This window comes from Cygnus olor, chromosome 11 (assembly GCF_009769625.2).
Source record: "Cygnus olor isolate bCygOlo1 chromosome 11, bCygOlo1.pri.v2, whole genome shotgun sequence".
NCBI lineage: Eukaryota > Metazoa > Chordata > Aves > Anseriformes > Anatidae > Cygnus > Cygnus olor.
Window position 1 is genome coordinate 1,753,179 of NC_049179.1, and position 23,414 is coordinate 1,776,592.

The window sequence follows — 23,414 nt, forward strand, 5'->3', positions numbered from 1 at the left end:
TGAAGATTTTTGTCAAAATTTGCTAAATAAAAAAATAAGCAAATGGAAACTAAGCCTTTTATACCAAGTTAAATCTTGCAAACTGTCTAAATTCAAGATACCAGGGTGTATGCTAGAGCCATTCTAACCGTTTTAGAGTTATTCTAGAACTTTCGACGTCCCAGTGTCGACAGTTGCGGGTGTGTTTTGTTGTTGCTTTTTTGTTTGTTTGTTTTTGTCACAGTACACACTAACAGAGAAAGTCTTTACATTTATTAAGAATGTTAGGCATAGTCTGATGACAATAGATAACTTCATATATGCAGCTTCAAAGCAATGTTCGGGTATTACTGCCTCCAGCAACACGAAGATCTGCATGTTTTCTGGTGAGAGGAGTTACAGAGTAAAGAAAGAAAGCAGGATCTGTGGTCTACAACTACAGGAATAAGCCTCTGGTCTGGAGACTGGGGTAGTCTACAGACAGGTCACTGACTAGCTCTCATGACATGACATACCTGAGGCTCAGATAAATCTATGAAGGCCTGTTTTAGGGTGACATTTAGTTCCCAGATAGAAAAGTTGTCTTGCTACTTTCCTGGGACTTTTGCATTAGAATTAAGGTAGAAAACAAAGAAGTAGAAAGAAAAGTAAGAAGTAGAAAGAAGAGCAGCCAGGGACAGAGACCTACCCAAGTTTGTCAGAACTGACCAAGCGGCCTTAACCACCTGAATTAGGAGATGGCTCAGGGCTGTAGTAGCCTGTGGGACATGTGCAAAGTGTGTCAGGTCTAAACTATAAAGTTTTCAGACTCAGAGTTCAAAACAATCTTCCAACATAGCCTTTATTTACCAAACATTGCCAGCAAGCAACAGCATACTGGCAGCTCCAAAATTCACTTCAATATTCCCCTGGGCACATGCCGAGTGCTATGTATCTGCTGGTCTCCACCGCTCTAATGACAGATTGTAAAGAAAACAGAGAGATTAAGGGGAGGGAGCCGTGAAGAGAGAAAGCAATGACTGAAGGTCAGGGCTATGCCCACAGGGAAAGACAGCCCATGTGAAGGACTGTCACTTCAGTCTTTCTCACACCCCTTAGCTCTGCCTCTGGAGCCGACCCCGAGCCCACAAAGGGAGGCCACAGCCGCCGGGGTGCCTCCGGGCAGCCCCACTCCATGTCCCTGAGGCGGCAGCGGGCCCGAGGCCGCGGCCACAGCGTCGAGGCCAGGGAACCACGGGCGGCTCCAAACTTGTGTAACAGGCTGTGAGAGGAACCCGGCTCTCCGCCGCGCCCCCGCTGCCTCCTCCCCTCGCCGGAGCCCGCCCGTCTCCGCTCCCCCTTGGCAGCCAATGGCACTGAGCGAGGTGGCTGCATGTGGTGGCGCCGACCCAGCGCCCGGGCTGGGAGGAGAGGAGGAGGCAGCAGGCGCTGCTGGTCGCTCGCTCCCGTTCCCCCGCTCTGGGCTCTCCTGACAGCGGCGGCCAGCCGCCCCCTCGGTCCCTCCGCCCCGCCGGTATCCGCAGCATGGACTCGGACTCCGGGGAGCTCAGCGAAGGCGAGCTGGTCTCACCAGCAGGTAAGTGGGGAGATGCTGCCTGCGGGACCGCTGCCGGCCAGCCCCCGGTGAGGCTGGGGCTGACTGAAGGAAGGGGTCTCCCGCCCCGCCGCCGCCGCCTCGGAGCACTTCGCACGGCAGCTGCCGCGCCGGGCTGAGGGGCTGCGCGCGGGGGAGACTACGCCGCCGTCCCGCTGTGGTGAGCGGGCGGCTGCCGCCGGCACCAGCCCCGCCAGCCGCCCGGCCTCTCGGGAAGGCAGGGACCGGGTAGAGGCGAGCAGCCTCCCGCTGCCCCTCAGCCCCACTTAGGAGGGGTCCGGCCCGGCTCCTCTTTGCCCCCGGCAGCTTCCTGCCCCGGGTAGGGGAGAGAGCTGCCCTGCAGTTCATGCAGTTCAGGCATGTCGTGCCAGGCGGTTGAATTAACAGCGTTGGCATCAATCTGATCCATTGTGCCTTATGTCCAGAGGCTGCAAATTTCTCTGGGTTTGGCTAGTTTCTTGCTGCCGCTGCGGGACTCCAGCAGTTAGCCTGTTTGCAGGAGGGGGGACTGCTCCTCAGAGACCAGGCATGCCGGGCCCCCAGGCCGCTCAGCTTCTGGTTTCAAGAGTCCTAACTTGTCACCAAAAAACCATAAAAATGCTACTGTTCAGCTGCAGCCTGCATAGTTCTTAGATGAGACAGAAGGAGAAAATAAAAAACAAACATCTCTCTGCCATTTCCAAATCTCCACATTCCTAAGTCCTACGCAAAACAGCAGCAAACCGTTGCTGATGTGCTGTAATCAAAGGGTGTCCTGCGTAAGCAGTAAATGGGGCCAAACTTGCCTCAAGCCCTGTATGTATAGAAGTAAATTTGTGCTACCAGCACAGCTGGCCCACTGGCAACCAGCTCAGGGCCACCCTCTACCCCTTCACGCATACCTTCAGTCGGCGGCGTTACCACCGTCGGGATGCGGGCTGCGGCGGTGTCACACGCAGCTGGTACACGACAGGCATTGGGCGAGGATGGGAGCAAGGTGCGGGAGGGACATGCGTGACCCCAGCTTCCCACAGGGGAAGTCACAGGTACCTTCTCTGAAGGCGTTTAACTGGTAGGAGACAAGCAAGCGCAACTGGAATAATGTCAGGAGCTGTCCTAGAGATCATTGTAAACACAGATAGAAAGTTACTGTGCTACACCATGAGATCATCTTTGAGAAAAATCTAAGCTAGACAGATCATGGTGAAAATGTCATTTTATCCCAGCTGTCATCTCCTCCTCCTCTTCCTCATCCCCTTCCAAAAAAAGGTTTCTACACCAAACATTCAAACATTTTAACCAGTAAAAAAAAAAAAAGTGCCAAATATTCTGTGAAATCTTTTAACTGTCCTATTAACACAGGAGTGGTAAACAATTGAAGGAAATCGTGTAGGGAACCTGCTTTTAGCAAGGGGGGTGGACTCGATCTCCAGAGGGCCCTTCCAACCCCTACGATTCTGTGATAAAATAAATAGGTGTCATCTCGTCTAGCCTAACATAGGCTTCAGACCAATTCAGTTTTAACTACTAAAGGTGTTTATTCTTGACATTATTTTTTTTCTTACTCAAAATCTAAAGAAATAAGACTTTTAAGAGGTTGTACAACTCCTTATGTTCGTAGGGCTCAGTTATGCTGAAGGTACTAACAAAGACCACCAACAGTTGCACTTTTCGTCCAAATATACAAAGCAGTGCACGGAGTGTAAATTACAAGCATTACATTTATAGAGAAATTAATGTGATATAGCTCTTGCCAACAACTTGCTCCTGTTGCAAATAGATTTTTCTTTTAAATAAATTAAAAATAACTATAGATTGCCATGCTTTTTATGTCATCCCTTGCTAGCTGCCAAGAGCTGATGTTCATCGTTCTTCTCTACACCTTTTCCTTCCTTGTACTAAGAGAAGAAAAATTTGGTATTTTGACCATACATGGCACGTGCCAAAGCAGTAGAATAAAACTGGAACGGAGTGAGAACTTAGTGGTTTTGTCTTAATGGGTTGCCATCAGTCTTTCCTACACTAAAGAATTATTACATGCTGTTTGTATCCCCCATCATCCTCTTCTGATTTTTTTTTGGGGGGGGTTTCATTTGGTCCCTTTTCTGTACTCTGCCATATGTGCAGTGCTGTATCTCTCTGGCCGTGGGTGTTCAGGCCTCCTGCTGTCAGTCACTGCTGCAGTCACAGAAACAGAGGGGCTGCAGCGTGGGTTTCAGTCACCACCTTGCTCAGGGAACTGTCATACCCCACAGACCCAGTGACCGGAGGCATTCTGCCTGCAGATTAATAGGGCAAGCAGAGAGCTTTGGATAAATATTCAGGATGAAGTCCTAGTAATGGTCCGATTGTGGCCAGTGATTTTAGAACAGCTAGGGTTTTGTACTGAAAGTGACACATCAACTTGAACGTCTAGCTTATTCTCCTTTACCAGCCTCCACACTTAAAGTACATAAAGCAATGACTTCACCTTGCACAGCTATAAGCCTCTTATGGCCACTGCCCACTTTTCAAGTTGTCCAACTGTTCAAACCCAGCACGATAATTTCTCTCTAGGGCTTCACGATGCTAATGCAATACAGACATTTAAAAGCACATCCCACTTAAGGGCTTGTGTTCCTCCTACAGTACGTATTGAGCCTTCTGCTCTGTCCTGCTGGAACAGCCCCTCTACCATTGCTGGGACTCGGGCAGTGTGAACAGGACAGGACAGCAAGGTTCCTTGCACACCCCCACCATCTGCCACACGTGCTTAGCTTCCAAGAGCCAGCTGGAGTCTTGCTCTGAGATCCCAGCAGCCTCATTTCCTTTAATAGCCCACTTAAAGCTGAGTCTCCAAGGAAGCAGAAGTATTTTTTCCTGTCTTCTGAATCTGTTGTCATGATAGCATCTTTATATTTCTTTGGTGCAAGCAAAAAGCTCCTTATATGTGAGTATCTTAAGATACTAGCTGTACTTAAAAACAACACAAAACCAAAAACCCCACACCTCAGCACACAAGAGCATCCAGCTCCACAACCTTGGCGTCCATCAGACCAGACTCCTCACACCCATCCATTACTGCTTTGTATTGAGTTGGCTGCATAGTCAAAGATTACATTTTTTGCCCCCTCAAAAAATTATTCATGAGATAGACCCCTACTAAAAAAAAAAAAAAGAGCAAAATAAGAAAAAAAGTATATGCTTACTAGCACTACCTTTGGTGAAGTTTCTCAAATTTTATTCTGTGACAGTAGTGTTTCTTGTCCTAAAGATAAGCTTTCAGAATATGAATGAGTAATCCTAGAACAGAACATTGTTCACATTTTATGTCCACCTATTCAGAGGTGTGGGATTTCTTTTTTTCTTTTTTTTTTTTTTTTAAAAAAAAAAGTTCTTCAAAAGAGCAATGGATTTTTTTTCTAGTTCTTTCACAGGCACCCTACCACATGAAAGTATGATTCTCTGTGCCATCTTTTAGACTAGCATTTCACAAAAATCCAGGTCATCTCCAGCAGCAATCATTTAGCAGTGGCTTTGAGGATTCTGCATGCAAGAGAAAGGCAACAAACCTTCATTTGATGTGCATTGTCCTAGGTTCCTCAGCTAAAACAGGCAGGAATTCTGCCATATAGTTCTAATGCAATATTGCTTTAAGCATTTCTACAAGCTACTAGGTCAGAACATAGGTTTCCATGCTTATTTAATGAACTATTATGCTACACTAGGATATGATATCTAGATGCTTAAGTGCCTGTATTGTCTCTGAAACAATATTGTTTATTTTTAATAAGTTTACCATATCCCAGAGAATAAACTGTTGCCGGGGCCTTCCTTCCCACTGAAGTCAAGAGAAATTTGGCCTAGGAAAGAGAGCAACTTGTGCTCCAAGTAGAACTCTAAATTGGTGATAGGATTTTTTTTGGAACATTAACACTGTGGAGCCTACAGGTTTGTGTGATGCCAGGGAGAACAAGATGAAAACAGCCTTATCACCAGCCTGGCATCCATGAAGACAGTGGGAGTTTTATATTCTTCAGCAGGGCCAAGATCTTCCCCTGTGACTCCCGGCACAAAAAGATTAACACATTTTAAATTTGATAAATTATCTGAACTCTACCCTGAGGAATAAATATGCTCGTAGTAAAAACAACAACAGATTTAAATATTATTTAATGCTGTAAAACAGCCACGACAGATGTGAATAATGTTTTTGGACCTGTAATATTATTTGATTCACAATGCTTAGCAAATAATGCTTTCTGGAAATTATTTATCATGCTATATAAACTGTCTGTACATTTGTGATACTAATCTTTTGAGCCTTTTGCATATTTTAACAGCATTTTACACAGCTAAATGCCATTGAAGTGCTAACATATTCTTGTAAATAGAAGATAAATTAGAAAGATATAAGGTATCCATAAGGTATGTGGCACTATGCAAAAACTGTTGAAGACATTGCGTAAGTGCAAGTAGGCATTTTGTAATTCTCTTCACAGTATCTTGCTGGTCTTTTTTTTTTTTTTAAATCATGACAAAGTATACTTTGCCCGAGGGAATGCCTGTGTCTTTGAATAGGGAGAACTTTAAGAAAATGTTTCACTTTTTATGTAAAAGGTCCAAGTCACATATGCAAAAAAAATTAACTGGACTTTAGACAAGCAGGCAGAAGTGGTAGATAACAGCATGTTGTAAGTTTTGAAGCTAGAAAAAAAAAAAACAATACTATTTTTAGTAGAAGCTACAGACTCTACTGAATGTTTCTGAATTAAGTGCTTTCTACCAGCTAACAAAGGATTCTCCCTTCCCTTCTGCTGAAAAAGAAAAAAAGCTAGTTGAAAAGAGATGGACGGACTAGAACTAGCATGTCTGAGGGTCCCATATCCTAAACCCTCTTAAAGAGCTTGGATCAAACTGCCAACTAAGGCAAGCGTAGCAGAGACACTCAGATACAAGACAGAGCAGGCAAGAGACACCTCAGGATCATAAGGCAATTCCTGCGAAAGAGCAGCGGCCAGGGCAGGCGCGTGGCCTGAGAGACTGACTGGGTAAGTTTTCTCGGACCATTCTACTCTTCCCTCCAGGAAAGACATGGGCTTTCTGGGATTTACATACAGACCCCTCCTTAGCAAAATGACTGTCAGACTGGGAGCCTTATCCAAATGAAAAAAAAACAAAAAAACAAAAACAAAAAAAACCTTCAAAAGGCAAGACTCCACTCGTGCTGTGTTGGTAGTACAGACCATAAATAATCCTATTTTTGTTAAGCTGAACAGACAATTTGGTTGAGTAGGTCAACCTCTTCAGGCTTCTGTTTTTTAAAATCAAGTGGAAATACGATCTTCATGAAGCACTTCACTGAAACCAAAGGTCACCTGCTTGAGCATCTGTGGACCAGACTGCTAAGCAGCAGCAGACAGCATATGAAATAATACCCTTTTTCAGTAGCTTTGATGTGCTCCAGTAGGGAATTTGTACCTTAAGAAAAACTCAACCTTCCTGCACTTATCAAAAATGAAAAACAAAGATCAAGATTTTCCTCCTACATTTGACAGGATGGCATATCGAACCATGTGGTCTCAGAAGGACCAGTCATCATGAAGGAGACTGACTCTCGGGCAGTGAGAACAGGCACATGAAGGATCTCATGTTATCTTACTGAATAAATATTTGAGATTCTTAATCAGATTTACTCACTTTCAGGGCAGAGCATGCTAGTGCCAAACACAAACAAATGGCAGACAAAAGCCAGCCACGACTTCACCAAATCAGAGAGCTCCTGTTTCTCAGGCACAGAGATAGACTTTACACTTAGATGAATATATGAAGGGCCCTAAACTGAGGTGTTCACACCTAAACATATGTTTCTAGCAGTCTGAACAGGAAGTCTCTACTTTGAAAAATAAAATAAGATTAGTGGATATGGACAAACCTTGGAGCAAATATTTGACGCTAGTTCATAGATGGGAATATGAAGCTTTACCCTGTCACAGCAGTCAGTGATTATTCCTGTCTGCCCTGCCAAAAGCCTGGAATGACAGTGAGTTCCATTTCATAGGACATTTTGGCAATAGCATATGTGCTGTATAATGCTATATATATGTCTCCTCAAAAATAACTCATACTTTGAAGAGATGTGTCTTTCATCTTTCTTTGCATCTACACCAAAGACTAAAAAGTCATGGCAGGAAGAGTAGGTCACTTTTTTTTTTTTTTTGTAAAGAAAGAAAAAAGAACAAAGCTATAAGCCCTAGGTAAAAAGGAAGATGGTAGGCCAGGTGGATTCACAAGTACATCAGCCTAGGTGGGAGGGAGTTCTAAAGACCTGGCCTTCCTGAGAAGCCATTTTGCTGTTTGCATTTTACTCGGTATCACTTGGGGTGACAGGCCCTGCCAGGTCCCAGGAAAGCAGGTGAACCCTCTAACTTCCTAAAAGCACTTATTGTCTTCTCTAATAAGCTAAGCGAGGCCTGGCTGTGGGCCCAAGCAGCGGTACACTAAACTGTTCATCTATTAATATATATTTTGTCACTGTTCCAGCCCATGCCAGATAGACTCCCACAAAATGTCCTGGCATGAGATGGAAGATAACAGTGGCCAGTATGAATTAAACAACATTTGCAGTGTGGGAAAGAACTCAGCTTGCATCCAGATGGCAGTACTCTGGTGTGTACAACAGGTTCTGTCCCAGTTTTCTTACAGATGTAGACCCAGTGGTCAGAGCAGGCTGCAGCCTTTGCCATGACAGTGACTTCTGGTGCACCACTCGCAGGTGTCCAGGCTGGCGGGTTGCTTGTGGGTCTCTCTCAGAGCAACTGCCTTGGGTTAAGACCAGGGTTTGGAGCCTTGCCAAGTCAGAGTTGAGTTATTTGCCATTTCCCTGCAGAAATCTCTTTGCCAGTTAGCTTTTGGGAAGGCATCTTATAAGCTGACAGAGGTTTAGTTCAAGGAGACCTGTGGAAAGCTGGGACAAAATTGCTGCGGTAATTATGATTTGGGTCTCTGGTATAAAACTTCCTCTTGAGAAGCCAAACTGAGTTCAGGCCCTGCCTGGTAGCCAATGATTTTCTACTCTAGATTTTCTACTCTGTTTCCCTACCCTAGGTTTGATTAACATCTATCAACATAATAACAGATGGAAGATTATTTCAACCAATGATATGAAATAATCATTTTGCCATGAAGACATTCCTTTGGTCTTCTTACTGGTGCTGTTTAATATGAAATGTAATCTTCTGAAACACAAATAGTATAAATTAGCAGAACACCTCATTACCACCAAAAAACATTTTATTTCTGGCATTAATTTTGTTTATCCAAGCAGCTTGTGTTACAAGGAAAAAAAAAAAAAACCACACAAGTTTTCCTCTCTTTGAAGACATATATTAACACTATTACTTCGTCACTGTTTCCTCTCCAAATAGTTTTCCGTTTGTTTCTACAGCATTTAATTTATGTGGTGAAATCACCGACAGATGCAGGTCAAAGAATTGCACATTTCTTGGACTTTTGAAAGTGAGGTTCTTGGGGAGGTTATTTATTTTAAAGACAACCATCTTTCAGATGATGTTTCCAATAAAAACTTTGTACCACAGTGTTATGTCAGACAAATGTCAATGCTTTTTGTTTGCTTGTGTTTAATTTTAAACTGTGTGTATTTGTGCACTATTTCTCCCTCACTCTTAAAACAGAGGGAAGTAGGCAAGAGGTATCAGGAATGACCTTTGTGGTCACTTCAAAGCAAGTTATAGGTGGTGTCGCACTATTTTGATACTCATTACTATTTTGATGCATCTTTTCTTTAAAAGCTTCTCCTAACAGTGGAGACTATTAACCATAGATGCAAAAATAACCAGTACAGTCATGACGTGCAGCTACTGGATTTCTTAGAAAATAAAGAATCAGTGAGGGGAAAATATTAGCTTGCATTACAGATTTAGGAATGGAATAAAAAGTTCACAAGCCTAAATATATGTGAAGACTACTTCCATGAACTCTGTGGAGTGCCAGTATGCCCTTTCTTACCAACTTGGACTAATTGGTGCCCTTTAAATATACCAGGCACTATAACAGTAAAGAAGGAAGTGTTTGTTCACCGATTGTATCCGGTCTCTATCAGAAGCCAGCTTCTACGGTGTAAATCTAGCCAGAGAGAACTCCTAGCCAGGCTCAGGCTTTTTCCTCATCTGTATTTGTTTGTGAAAGTGTATTTCCATGTCAGTTCTTAAAGGTTGATGTCAGGTATCACCCTGCATAAGAAGGAATGACATAGCACTTTGTATCCTCGGAGCAGATACATCTGAGATTTCACTCTTACCAGCCCCCTGCTTTCCCCAAGAAGAGACCAATATGTTCATCCAAAACAGTCACCGCTGGTATGTCTCCACAGAGTACTTCCTTTACAGAAATCATACAGAATTGAAGGAAAGCCAAGAACAAATCATCTTTTTTAAGGACATGAATACCAGTGTTCACCATAATTCCATGATTCAAACGTTAAATTTTGGACTGAATCAGATTCCTAAGGGCTTAGAGCAGTCCCAGCACTCAGTTTTTAATCAGCCAGTACCCTCCAGACCAGGGTACCTCTTGCAGCCCAGAGGGCTATTTCCAAATTGTGAACTAGGTTTCTTTTTAATGGGTTTTTATCTAGCCCAACAAGCTTAAAAGAAAGTTTTGCTGATTTTTGTCAGTGCTAAGTGTTTAAAAAAGTATTAAAGAAAAGCTAGAAAGTAGCTACTTTCAATGTTAAAGTTGCTACTTGCAATAGCTTGTACCAGTAAAAGGGGATGTTTTGACTACACTAACTACAGTGAATGGAACTGCTCCCTGGGAGGATATACAGGGCTTGAAATAAAGCTCAGTGCATGCAGCCTGCTGTGGCACACAGAAGGGAAGGAAGGTCAAAAGCCCCCTTACACCCTCCCTTTCACTGCCACATGCTACTGAAGAGGTTAAGTCCTTTGTACAAATGGAAAAACAACCTTTTGGATATTTTCTCCAACTTCTAACCTCTGGAATCTTTTTTGCTTTTCTTTTTGCACATCCTTGCCTCTTGAGCTAAGATTGTGTTCCTTCTCCAAATACCCACAACTTTCTAGCCTTACTGATCTCATTTCCCCTGTGCATCAGCCAATACACTACTTTCACAAACCTCAATTCCTCCAATCTCAATCCGATTCCTCATGCTTAACTCATTTCTTTTCAAACATTCTTGGATTTATGAGTTCTGCCACTATGAAATAGGACAAACACTGTTCCCTCCATGAAAGGGAAAACTGATGGGAGTAGGATATCGTCTTGTCTTAATTACAGGTATTAGAAACAGATCTGCCGTGCCAGAACTAACCTGCCTCCTCTGGAAAACAAACAACCCAGACAGTGGGCTTGCAAATGACATAGGCATCATCCTGATTAACAAGGCACGTCAAGTAAAGGAAAGTTTGATCTTGAAATATTGGAGCAGATAAATAAGATATTTGCTAGAAAATGAGAATACAATAATACCTCCACAGGAAACAGCAGCTTCTCTCTTACTTCCAGAATGCATTCCTGAACACCTACTTGGAGAAACAGCACACTCCTACCGCATAAGATCAGATCACTGGGCTTGAACAGCAGGTCCAGGGGCAGAATTACATTTTTCTGCAGACAGCAGCCTGTGGCTGTCACTGATCAAATGAGGTCAAAGGAGGACACTGCTTTCTAGTGACATAGCTTAATTACAAGGAATAAAGGAAAGCAGAGCAAAACCCCTCCCATGTTTACCAACATATTCTTAAGTGTTTTAATGAAAAAGTTTGAATAAATAGATACTGTGAGAGGATTCAGAAGTTGCCTCCAGGAAGCAAGCAGAAACTTTCAGCAGCTGCTAAGAAGCAGTGAAGGTGAGAGATGCTTGTGGAAGCAAAATTATTCTGCCATCGAGATGAGGAGAGTAAAGACAGACACAAGGGATGTATTAAGGAAAGGTGGTGTAGCGGGGAAGTTGCCAAGGCGGAGCAGGTTCACCAGAACACCAGAATAGTAGCTGCATCCACTTTTCCTCTCTACCACTGACCTGGCTGAGCTGAACCAAACTAGCATCAGCTGAATCTGCCCCTTGAAGGGCCAGCAGCCACCCTGACACCTAGTCTTTGCCTCCAGCAGAGAGGAGTCCCTCACTCTTACTTTGGAGACTGCCTTATCTTTGTGGTTTTCCTTTGCCTGAGACTGAGTTTGGAGTAGACGTGACTCCTGACAGGTTAGCAAAGTTTAGCACGCATGTACAGCACTGTCAAGCACAGAGACCAAGGAAGCTACTCTCTGTCTCCCACTCTTCCAACACAAGGGTGATTGGAAACAGGGTCCTTATCTTGCACCGGGGTATCTCTCTGGATCACATACCTCAAATGCCAGACCCACCCTCATTTTTCCTCAGTCAGGAGCATCTTGCAAGTGACCTGCCAGCACAGAGGAGGATACCTGGTCCCACCCAGCAGGCAGGGAGAGCACAGCTCTGCCCTGGGGCAGCCCCACACAGCATCTCTTCCCTGTTTACATGTCCCAGCACAACAGAAAGGTTGCGAAATCATATCATGTATTCATATCTTCAGATCTGTGCAGCTTCGAAACTCCCTCAAGAACCATGTCCACACTTTCCCATCCATACACAGAAGACAAGTAACAGTTGCTCTGCCTTGCTTAGAGCTCTGTGTAATCACCTTTTGGATCTTCTCTCGGAAAATATTGCCTTAGCAACAGCTGAGCAGTACTAAGAGAGCGATGTGCAGGAAGGGAGTTTAGGGTGATTGGGAAACCACTGTTCTATGAAAATGTGAAAAATATTGAATAGACTAATTTCCTTGAAGTTACTGTAGTCAGTGACAAGGAAGTAAAAAGCTACACATGAAATACCTCTGGCTGTGCACCATGAAGTTTGACTAGACATACCAAATAACCAATGCAGGCAGCCATGACTGTAGGAGGGTTTTTTGATTATATACTCATCACTGAAACAGCTTTTCTACATTTATAGAGTTCCTTTTTCCTCATAGCCACATTTGAAGGAAATTCTGATAGCATATGTGCTGTTATACTAAACACTAGTTGTGGAATGTTTCATTTCTTCCCTCACTTCTACAGAAGCTAAAGCAGTAGTTATGTTTCCTAATAGGGTTTATAATTTAGGGACAGCTGACACCTCTTAGTTTATCAGTGACCAAAAGACAATTCTGTTTGCTCATGTGTTATTAAAGAGGTTGAAAATGAATCCTTAAATAAGTACTTAGCTTGCTTTTAAAGCAATACCACTTCTTTACCATGAAAGTCATAAAAATACACATGACATCACAGAACTTAAAGATTCACAACTTCGGTTGTTGAAAGCTTTACAGCTATCTGCTTCGATTCATTTGGTTTGAAACTTGGCTTGGTCTAAAATTTTTTGAGGCTAAAAACATTTTTTTATGGACAGCATGCGACACAGTATAGCTAGGCCTTTTTTTTTTTTGCCTCCCTTAGAGTAAGCAAAAGTGATTTTCTTCAACTACTGAAATGCTATATGTAGAAGAAAAACTAAATAATTCCAAGTCACGGGCTTCAATAGTTCTTTATTTTGCTTTTTACAATAAAGTCTAGAGAGGAACGCAGTAAACAATATAAAAGCAATCTCCTTCATAAAAATGCATACAGCATCAGAAGCAGCTTAGTAGTTAAAGAGAACAGTGATCTGCAAAATGGAAGCCATTCTTCTGTTGGTTCACATTTTTTCACTCTAATAATGATCATACCCTGGGAGATGCACATCAGTAAATCAGATGTTTAAGACAAGGTTTAAGTACTTTTTAACAAGTCATTAGACCTAAATAAGGGGTAGGTTCTTCATCTCTCAAGAGGTACAGTTGGAATAACAGCTCTGGGGAAGAAGAGAATGTTACAGACCATTTTTGTGCCATCAAAATTGTACCCTGCTGGTGGGGATTAATCTCTGCCTCCCCACTCTTGCCTCTGAGGAGCCTTATGGCTGGGAAGCTGCCTTCCTGGGCAGCTTCCAGGAACACACAACTCTGCTGCTATGCCACAGAAGTCCTGCACCTTGACACTTTGCAACTATTTCTCAGGCCTTGAGAGACTGAATTCTGCCAGGAGTTAAAGTAGATTCTCATGGTGAGTTGGGTGTTTTGTTTTGTTTTCTTTTTTGGTGGCATTGTTTTGTTTTTAGCAGATAAGTATTTATACACATGCAAACATATAATATAGGTATTTGAAATACCAAAGAAGTGGCCAGTTCCGCAATACCACAGTCAGCCACATACAGAGACATCACAGATGAAGCATTAGATGGCTATAGGTAAAGGGTGTAGGTGAGATACTCTCAGGATACACACAGATGTCAGATCTCAACAGTTGGGATGCTGATTTGCAGTTTGCATAATTTAGAGTTGTTCTAGCAGAGTACACATTGATACACATGTGCAGAGTAACAGGAAAAAAAGACAATATTTAAGAAACTCCACTGTCTTTCATATGGAAAGAGAAGAAAATATTTATGGCCAAGATTTCCTTTTTTGTTTTTTCATCATTAGAATTGTGGCAGGATTCCTTTCTTCATGTAACATCCCAGTAGGAGTGTGTACTAATGATACTATACTCACATTAAGCCTGGACTTTAAAAATATATTAACTGTTTGGCTACCAATTTTATGCATTGGTGGAGATAACTGTCATCTGTATAACTTCTAAAACAAGATTTGCTGCTTTAGTTTTCTAAGTAACACTTTCCTGAATTTCAAAGTGAAAGGGATTTGAAATTTAAAGACATGTATTAACATACTGTAAAGATATCAGTATACTTTCCCTTTGAAAGGATATCATATGGGAGGTTGTGCATACGGATGATAAATTACTGGACTGACAGCAGGGTCTTAATCACACCCTTAGGGAAGTATTTCAGTTGCATCTTTCTCCTCCTATTTCTGGTCTGCTTCATCCATTTACCTTTATCCTTTTTAGGTCATAAATATTTTTTGTTATGAGTCTGTGCAGTAAGGATCCCAATGGTTTATTAAGAGCTAGTAAAAACTAATACCAATGCAGTTCATGGTCACTGCAAGTACATTTACAGGTATCTAATGAGAAAGCTTCAGTCCCTAAGAACACCTCTGAAGTTGACAACTTGAATATGAAAAATACATATGCATTCGACACTGTCTTCTAGAAGTGTTTTATAAGAGGCTGCAGTTTGAGAATTAATTTCTTAACCACACTTGACTTTGTTATGTTAAGCAGATGACTGCAATTTTACTTTTTTTTTTTTTCCAAACTAATGCTATGGCATGTCATGAGACAGTAAAGGAATGTTACAAACCAAAGTAGAAAAATCTTACTACATTTTTAGCAATTTAGCTAGAGAGAAAACACTCATGTTCTTCCTCAGCTTTCCATTGCTTCCTATTTAGACCATCTAGCTCTCTGGCAGTGAAAGCATGTGTAGAATAAAAATAGCTCCAAATTGTGGGTTCCGTTGAGGAGTAGTGTTTCTCCTCCCCCTCCTAATACACGAGCCTCTTACTGAAATGAAGAAAGCCTTTCACCCAAAGAGAATTTACCAGAACAAAAGAAATCTGCCAAAATTAATGTGCTCATGACTGCTGGCATAATTTCCAGTATAGTTCTTTCAAAATACAGGGTGGGATCAAGCACAAAAAAGAGATCACAATCAGCAGTGGTAGGATGTAGGCTTTCTTCCATGACTGCGATGCACACACCATGGTCTAAGTCCGTAGTTCCCCCGAGAAACCCACTCTAAGTCAGAGCAAGAACTGTTTCCCAGAGCACCTAGATTCATTCTATTTTCATAACCTGAGCTCCTCACAAACAGTGTTCTACCACAGTTTGAGTGGACTTCTCATATTAAACCCAAAGTCCACCTACAGCATAATAAAAGATGAAAGAAACTTCTCTGGCCTGCTGGTCTTGTCTCAGAGAAAGGAATGCATTATATGATTGATAACTTCTTTCAAGCTCACATTTCTCTGTAAAATAGATACTGAAAAAATGCACAGTGATTCAAAGCCTAGTTCAGCAAGGGAAACAAAGATTTTCTACACCAAACCAAATTGTTATCCTCACTTTACTTTTTATATGAGCAGACAATAACTTTTACCAAAGATGTCCTAAACACCTCATTTTCAAAACTAGCAGCCTGTTAGAGACAAGCTCCAATCTTTCTGAAAAAAGCTCACTACTCCAGTTAGTATCTATGCAGATAGCCCACCAGTCCTGACAATGGCCAAGCAACCCTTGCTGGCTTTAACTTCAGAGCTTCTGAACCTTGTTGATTGATCAGTTGCCTGAATCACCAAATTGCAGGTGATTTTAACACAAACATTGATTTCCAAAACATAAATACAGACAGGTTATGTGCATAGGCTCATCAAGACACAGCTGAAAAGAGATTGAGGAAAACCACTTGATTCTTCTTTTCCCCTAAACCAACCCAGAGATTTCTCTCCTCCTCTGCAGCTAGCTTGAAAACTATAGACTGTGTTAAACTATGAAATCAAGTGTGCATCCCTTGTATCTTATGCTATCAGGCCACATTCATATGAGTTTTTAAATACATAATCCATTCTGACCTCACTAGATTCAATTGAGATTGTTCCCCCTTCTCACTCCGAACACCACCTCAGGTATTACTGGTTCTTAGCTGATACAGAAGGCATCGCCCTATAGACTGCCTTCACCTGTCCAGAAGCTAATGTTCCTTCAGAAAGCCAGGTGCAGCCACCTTCTGTGCCAGCTGGCTTTGTAAGCAGAAAAAGAGCTCATCTAAGTCATCAGCAAACTATACCTGGAGGTCTGTCGATAATATCTTCTATTTGCATATTATGTAGCCTTGAGCATAAGAGCCATTATTGACAGCTAGATGAACACGCACACAGTTTTAAATGAGAGAAGCCTATCTTTCTATAGGTAGTTGTAAATGAAAGTTGCCCAGTGCCTAGAGGCACTTTGTGGGTGTAAATTACACCTTTAAAAAGAGGAATGTGTTTTTCTGCTCAATTAGAAGTACACCATCTATTCCAAGCCTAGAGACTGATTACATGTTGTTTTACAGCATAACACTACAGTGAGGCCAACAGGCAAATTAATACTGAGTGCAGTTGCTGAGGAGCAGATACACTTTCTGGCAAACCTGAGTGTGTCATTTTATACATTAAACATCTGTTTTGTCTTTTTTTTATGATTATTATTTTCATCTTGTTACAACAAAACCATATATGGTAGGAAAAAGTCTTACAAAACAGAGCTGTTCCTGAAGTGACTCAAGCTGGATGGTCTGTTTAGTCTATCTCAGAAATCTGATTTTCAACAAAAAAAAGGAATGTTAGAACTTATGAATTATACGTAGTCTTACTCTTTTGTGACAGTGCTAGAAGTCTCCCCTAGAAAGGAGTCCTGTTGTGAATGCCAGCCTCATCCTGACCCATATGGGAAACACTTGGAACTCTTCAGCCCTCCTACCACAGACTTTAGTTTCCATGCAAGTAAGGGAGGTGAGGTCTTGCAGGTGGTTGCTCAGCTGAACACTCCAGGGATCAGGCCTTGAGGTGTTCTGCTGAGTCTGTAACCAGGAATACCAAACCTTTAATTCAGTTTTTATGAAGTCAAAATTTGGCAAGGCCAAGAAGGCAGCCTCTCGTAAACTCTAGACTACAGAAGGAGAAAGACACAGGCTGTCCTAGGGAGAGAGGACGCCAAACCAAGTAGTCTTGCCTTCCTTTTACCTGCAAGCCACTCAATAGGTGCAAAAGATTTGGAACTTCTGAACACAAAGATTCTTAACCTTTATCATATGAGGGGACAAGGAGGAACATATTTATCCTCTCAAAGTCAGCAGGCTACAAAGTCAACGTGGCTACATAAGAAGAGTACCGTAATTGAAATACAATGCATGAACAAGACTACTACAGAAGGCAATTGGCATGATGTTCAGCTATTCAGCTGCCAGAAATAAACTAATCAAGCCTTGATGATACTCATTTGAATACTAGGGGGGTTAGACATTCATCTGCCTCTTAAATCAAAATAAAATACCTCAACAGAAAGCAATTAAGATATTACATGACAGTACTTCAGGGAGCATTTTAGCTTACAGTACCAGGGAACATTCTTTCAGTGAACACCACTCAAGCATGAAGCATGTACTTGTTTCTACTGGTTAGCAGAGCAGCTTCCTCTCTCTTATCTCTGCTTCCCCCACCACTGCTAAAGAGAACCTTCAGTTGAAAAAAAAATTAAAGTTAAAAAAAAAAAAATCCTTCAAATACGTAATCAAAAAGTTTAGTGGATGTGTTACCACACATAATGTCTCCAGAGGTCACTCCTTGGTTCACGCAGGACTTTGCAGAATGCCCTTCTGGATGCTGCTATCAGTTTGTAACTAAAGAATTACAGCTTGAGGTTTTTGTATGTTTAGGTTGGCTTCTTTCAGCAAAAGCAACAGCTTACATAGTCAATCGGAGCCATTTGCAGTTCCATGAGATAATGAAACAGAGCTATACTGGCCACCCAAACACTAGCTCCACCTGTACCACTTGGCTTCTTCTTTTGACCCAAAAGCCAGAACAACATAGCCAGACCACAGAAATCCTATACACACGCACTGCTTCCCATAGTGCTGCAAAGTCACTCTGTCACAAACATTTTCAGGGCAGGCCCCAGTAGCCATTCTGGGCTGCACAGAACACACACCAAGTCAGATCAGGGCCCCCTCCGGCCCAGCACCAAACACGAGGACAGAAACAGCCCCAAGAACATCATGCTTCCTGCACAGAAACACTCACACAGCCTCCAACAACTAAGAGACCCAAAACCTCCCAGCTTAGACACCACACCAGTAGCACTGAGGACTAAGCACTAAGCACACACCCACCTCACAAGTTGTGTATCCCAAGTGCAAGTCTTCCACAGCCACCTTCTCCTCCCCACTCCCACCCATCTCTTCTATTTCAAGCACCAAGTGCAGCTGTTCAGTGATGCCCTTGTTGTGCTGATGGGCAGCACCTTGTACTATGGTCGGCAGCAATCCCCTTTGGCCCAGACATCAACCTTGGATGGCCCCACTGCAGAAAGAAAGCCCTATGGAAGATAAATGCCCACACTGCATACTGGCCTCACTGTTCTTCCCTCTTTCTGTGGCAGAAACTCTGTGAAATTGGAGTGCCAGCTGTCAGACTGTTTTTTGAATTCTGTTAATGTTTTTGAAAACTAGTCACACCATCGTTTGTCTTGCAGTGTAAAATTACTTAATATATAAAATAAGTATCTTCAGAATACAGTAAAACAATTTAAGTGCTCAAAATACTTTATTAACATCATGAGGAAAGACATAGTTACTAATTTTGCTATTAATAATTATTTTTTTCTTGTGTGGTACTGGAACAGGGCCTGACCTTGCAGTTTTACTTTGGTAAAACTCACATCAAGTGAGCAGTTAGTGATAGACAAGTCATTATCTGAGAAGAAAGCAGAAAAATATTTTTCTAATGAAATTTTACAAGTTTTCTGGAGTGACAAGTAGCTAGCAGATATTATCATCTCAGTGGAAATTAAATTCTTAAGTGCTATCTCGGACCGTACAAATCACACTGTTGGAGCCTGCAAGGGACATAGCAGTGGAGCAGGAAAATGGAAGTCTTAAATTAATTGACTACCACATTAGCAGGTAATCTAGGTGGAAGTTTTCAATGTGGAAATGATGCTGTTTGGGTCTCTCTTGCACATCTTTCACCATATCTTTGCTGGTTGCTAAGAAACAGCAGCGTGCCGGCACAGCAATCAGTCCTCCTCCATTCTCAGTGGTGGTTAATTGGCCTCTGTGCAAAGCTGGCTTCTGAGCATGAGAGAAAAACTTTGTGTTTACATACAGAAAACAACTGAAGAACAGAAGGTTTGTGCTAAGTAAAATGTTCAAATGGCGTAAAGCTTTGGAAAGTTCACGTTTACCGGAATATTTTATAATACTTGTGTCTAACAAAGGAATCGTGATTAGCTGTGTCCCAAAACCTGTCCTTTTGCAAACCTTAATGAAAATTCTCAGCTTGAGTGTGAAATCCAGTGGCTACAAAGACAAAGATTATGTGACTGGTTAAATTAAAAAATAATGGGGGGTGTTCTCTGAGATGGATAGCAGATATAGCATAAAGAGGTTTACAGCTTAAGAGAAGTAAAAGATGTTGCTGGTATTTTTTAAAGAAAATTTGAAGGTATAGTTTTTGTATGGAAATAAATAAAGAATCTGGTACAAATTATGTGGGGATACAAATGTTTAGGTTACATAAATATACCTGTTTATCCTTGTCATCTGCATTTCTGATTTGTTTGAATAAATGTAAACATCATGGTATTGAACAGGTCTTAGCTTTTTCATTTGCTAGGAAATTTTCCGCTAGTGCTTTTGTTGTACATAGTTGTAATCAAAGGATTTTATCATTTGATTTCCAAGCATGAGGGATAACTTTGTATTTCGTTATGAAAGAAGAATGAACAAGTGCCTGCTATTTTAAAGCTCAGGACAGATTTCTCATCTTTCTAAAAAACTTGTGGCAGCAGCAGTACTACTTTTATACTAAGTCAAGTAAGGGAATTTTAAATACCTCAGAAACCAGTTGCCTTTAAAGATAACCATTAAGAAGACATATACAGTGAATCAGACTTTAGGGTCTATAACTGTAATACTGCAAAAAAATACTGAAACTTGTCTAATGAGATCCTGCTAGATCCTGCGAAGTGAATAGCTGCTTGTGGGCCAGATGGATTTCTGCCTGCAGCACCCACAATGGACTTCCTCGGTGTCTCTAATGGCATCTAAAAAGAGGGATAAAGAGTGTCAGACTGCTACTGTCCAGGGAGATTACAAAATGAGAAAAGTTAGGTGTTGTACATGAATGCTTGTAAAGATAGATAACTTACTTTCTAAAGTGACTGTGGGGGAAGTCCAAAATACAGGTCGGAATCACTTCATCTTGGATGTTATCTAAGGACAATCCTATAGGAAATGTTTTAATTAGGACATCACCTTTCCAATGTTTGAAAAATTGGAATGTAGAAGAGGCAGGTAGCTCTGATTCCAGCTATGATATCAAACAAGAAATCCTGCTGTGCACGATTTTGTATGATTTTCATAACTTCTGCTTGGGGGAGGAGGGAGGTCACTTGTTTATGTTTCATTTTTCTTTTCCTAATGGGGCTATTATGGAATGACATTTCTAACACAAATGCAGTGGACTTCTCAGTTCTCACTGAGCAGAGATTCAGATTATCTAGGTGCTAAGTGTTAACATTAATAGCTGGCTAGGTCTCCACTCTGTTAGATAGCCTTCATTTTAGTGGCTATCTACTAAAGCTAACATGCTGTGTGGTGACAGCTTTTTAAGCAGGATGCATTCTGGAACCAGAAATAAAAGCTATCTGTGGTCAGTATGCTTTGAGAGCTTTCAAATTATAAAAATGTAGAAAATGTTTTAAATCCTTATTCAAAAGTTATCATTCGTTGTCAGTCAAGCCTCTGTTTTCTTTCCTCTCCATAAAGGTACAAAGATTGATACATCTTGTAAGAAATCAATGATTATTTCATTTTACTACTGATCGGGATGTCAAAGGGCTTTTCGGATGTATTGTAAATAAACAGTTTGACAGAGGCCGCATTGGCAGTGACCCAAAAAGAAGCCATGATAATTTTTGGAGCTGCTGAGTGCTATTTTGGAAGTGAGCTGAAAAACTAGCTGTTGTCAAAGCAGCAGAGGAAGGTAAAACCATACAATCAGTGGGATGGCTGCAGCCCTGATGTAGCAGAGAAAGATATGTTGCACAGGCCCAGCACGTAATGAAATGAGTGAATTGAGCAGAACTGGGGTGAGAGGGGGATAAGGCTTTCCCTTCTCCCACTCCATCCTCTATCTTGTCCCAGCTGTGACCACGAAATTCATAGGGGTAAAAAAGGTTCTCTGTTAGACATGCTTCAGTAAGGACCTAAGGTCCATATGCTAGTAAGGGCTTAAGTTGGCCTTAAGCAATTTGAAGTTTTGCAGGGATTCTCTACATGTTACTGCCATTACTGCCAGATAATACAGTATTAAAAATAAAAATTGAAAAAAAAAAAAAAAACAACAACCTTCAATTCTATCTATAAATGACTATTTGTGGTTGATCTTGGTTGGTAAGAGTGTTATGGAAACTTGCTGGCTTGTGAGACCGCAGTTTGAAAAAGTACAGTGGATGTTCCACAAAAATCCTTTTAAGGGCATGTGTTTAAAGTACATAGAGATGTATTTTAATTTCATTGCCCTGTGAATGTCATTGTGGAGATGTAGTGAGGTGTGGTGCAATTCAATGGAATGGTGAGTTTTGCTGCTGATCCTCAAACCTGTGCATCACTTGATTGTAAGGAATGTTATCTGAGGGACTGACAGCCCTAACCGAGCCTAATGTAGTGGCTTTAATGTATCTTTTGTGAGATTGATCTGTGAGCAAAACTAACTATGAGTCAGAGTAGCTCAGCTGCAATAATTACAGTCTCATCCACTGACTTAGTGCTAATTGGTGATACCTGACAGACCGCCTGTCTTCTGGCTTGCTCCTAAGCTCTTTTAGAGTAAGAACTACATTTGTGGGGAACAGCCACAGTTCTTGCTATCCACATGCAATATAACGGAAAAGTAGAGATGCTCTGCACATGATCAGGATCTATGCCCTTGCTCAGGGTGCGTCCTTCACGACCATAATTCCATCAGTCTCTGCAAGGCCTACCAACTTACAATCTCCACACAGAAACAGTTGCATTTTTATGAAAGCGTCAGTTCAGGTGGTAGTTCTGTGCCCAGAAAACTTGAGGTTCTGAAACCAACCTAAAAAGCACATGCTGAAAACAGTAGATTGTTCAGTGAGTGCCAACCCCGTAATATATGGTCCCACAGAACAGCATGAGGGGATAATTCCAGTCAGTAGGAACTGCAGTTTGGGTAAACCTGTGCGCTGCCTGCACATCCAAGTACTGTTGAACATTGTTTCAGGGAAGTTCTCATAAAGGCTGGTGGAGATGTGGATGCATGACAAATGGATTTGGCTTCCTGAATCCACTGGCTAAAACTCCTACGTATGGTGCAAGCAACGATAGCCGCTGTTACAGCACATGAATTGTCGTAGCAGAAAGGGAGGAGCTGGCAGGACATACATACACTAGGCAAGGACTGCATTCCTGCATTCCCAGTGGCATTTTTTGGCAGGTCTCTGTGGTCCAGTGTTTCAGCTTTCAAAAGGAGCTTTTGGAAAAAAGGCTATGGAATAGCCACTCGGTTTCCAGACAGAAAGCAGCAGTTCAGACCCACCAACTGCAGATTCTTTTTAGAGAACAACCCCAGAAATGAGTCAGTGAAAAGCAAAGCACAAAATAAGCTGCTGTTTCAATATGGACAACTGAGAAATACACTTGTGGTGGGTTATTTCTGTCATTCTTGTACAAGAATTGTTTCCATCATTTTAAATCATTTTTCCAAGTAACACAATCTGGTTTCATTTTCCAGCTAAATGGAGGAGAAACCTTTAAGTCTTGAAAACAGTTGTCAGTAAATAGATGCAGCTAAGTAAACGTGCCAGGTACCCACGTAAGCCTGCTATCTACTCCAAAGTGCTGGAAAAGGGAAATAGTTATTTGAGGGGCAAACTTAAAATAGGCAAACCCAGCAATAAAGACAGGCCTTATGTACTCCAGAGGAGACAAACTCCTTCAGCTAGAACAAAGATCCCTGTAGCAGCAATGACTATAGCCAGCTATGGGAAGACTGATCTGCCAAGGAGTAAACACTCACATCCCAGTTCTCTACTGCAGTGATTTTCA

General features: G+C 41.8%; 1 protein-coding gene across 2 annotated transcripts in view; it reads left to right on the plus strand.

Annotated features, from left to right (window-relative positions):
* Nucleotides 1-1,115: 1,115 nt before the first annotated feature.
* Nucleotides 1,116-23,414, plus strand: part of TNFAIP8L3 (TNF alpha induced protein 8 like 3) — a 46,204-nt gene continuing 23,905 nt past the window's right edge. Inside the window, exon 1 of one of the 2 annotated variants that reach the window (XM_040570073.1) lies at nt 1,116-1,555. In XM_040570073.1, coding sequence (XP_040426007.1) covers nt 1,504-1,555 — 52 coding nt within the window. In that variant the 5' untranslated portion in view covers nt 1,116-1,503. The remainder of the gene's footprint in view (nt 1,556-23,414) is intronic. The other variant, XM_040570074.1, reaches the window with a different exon arrangement.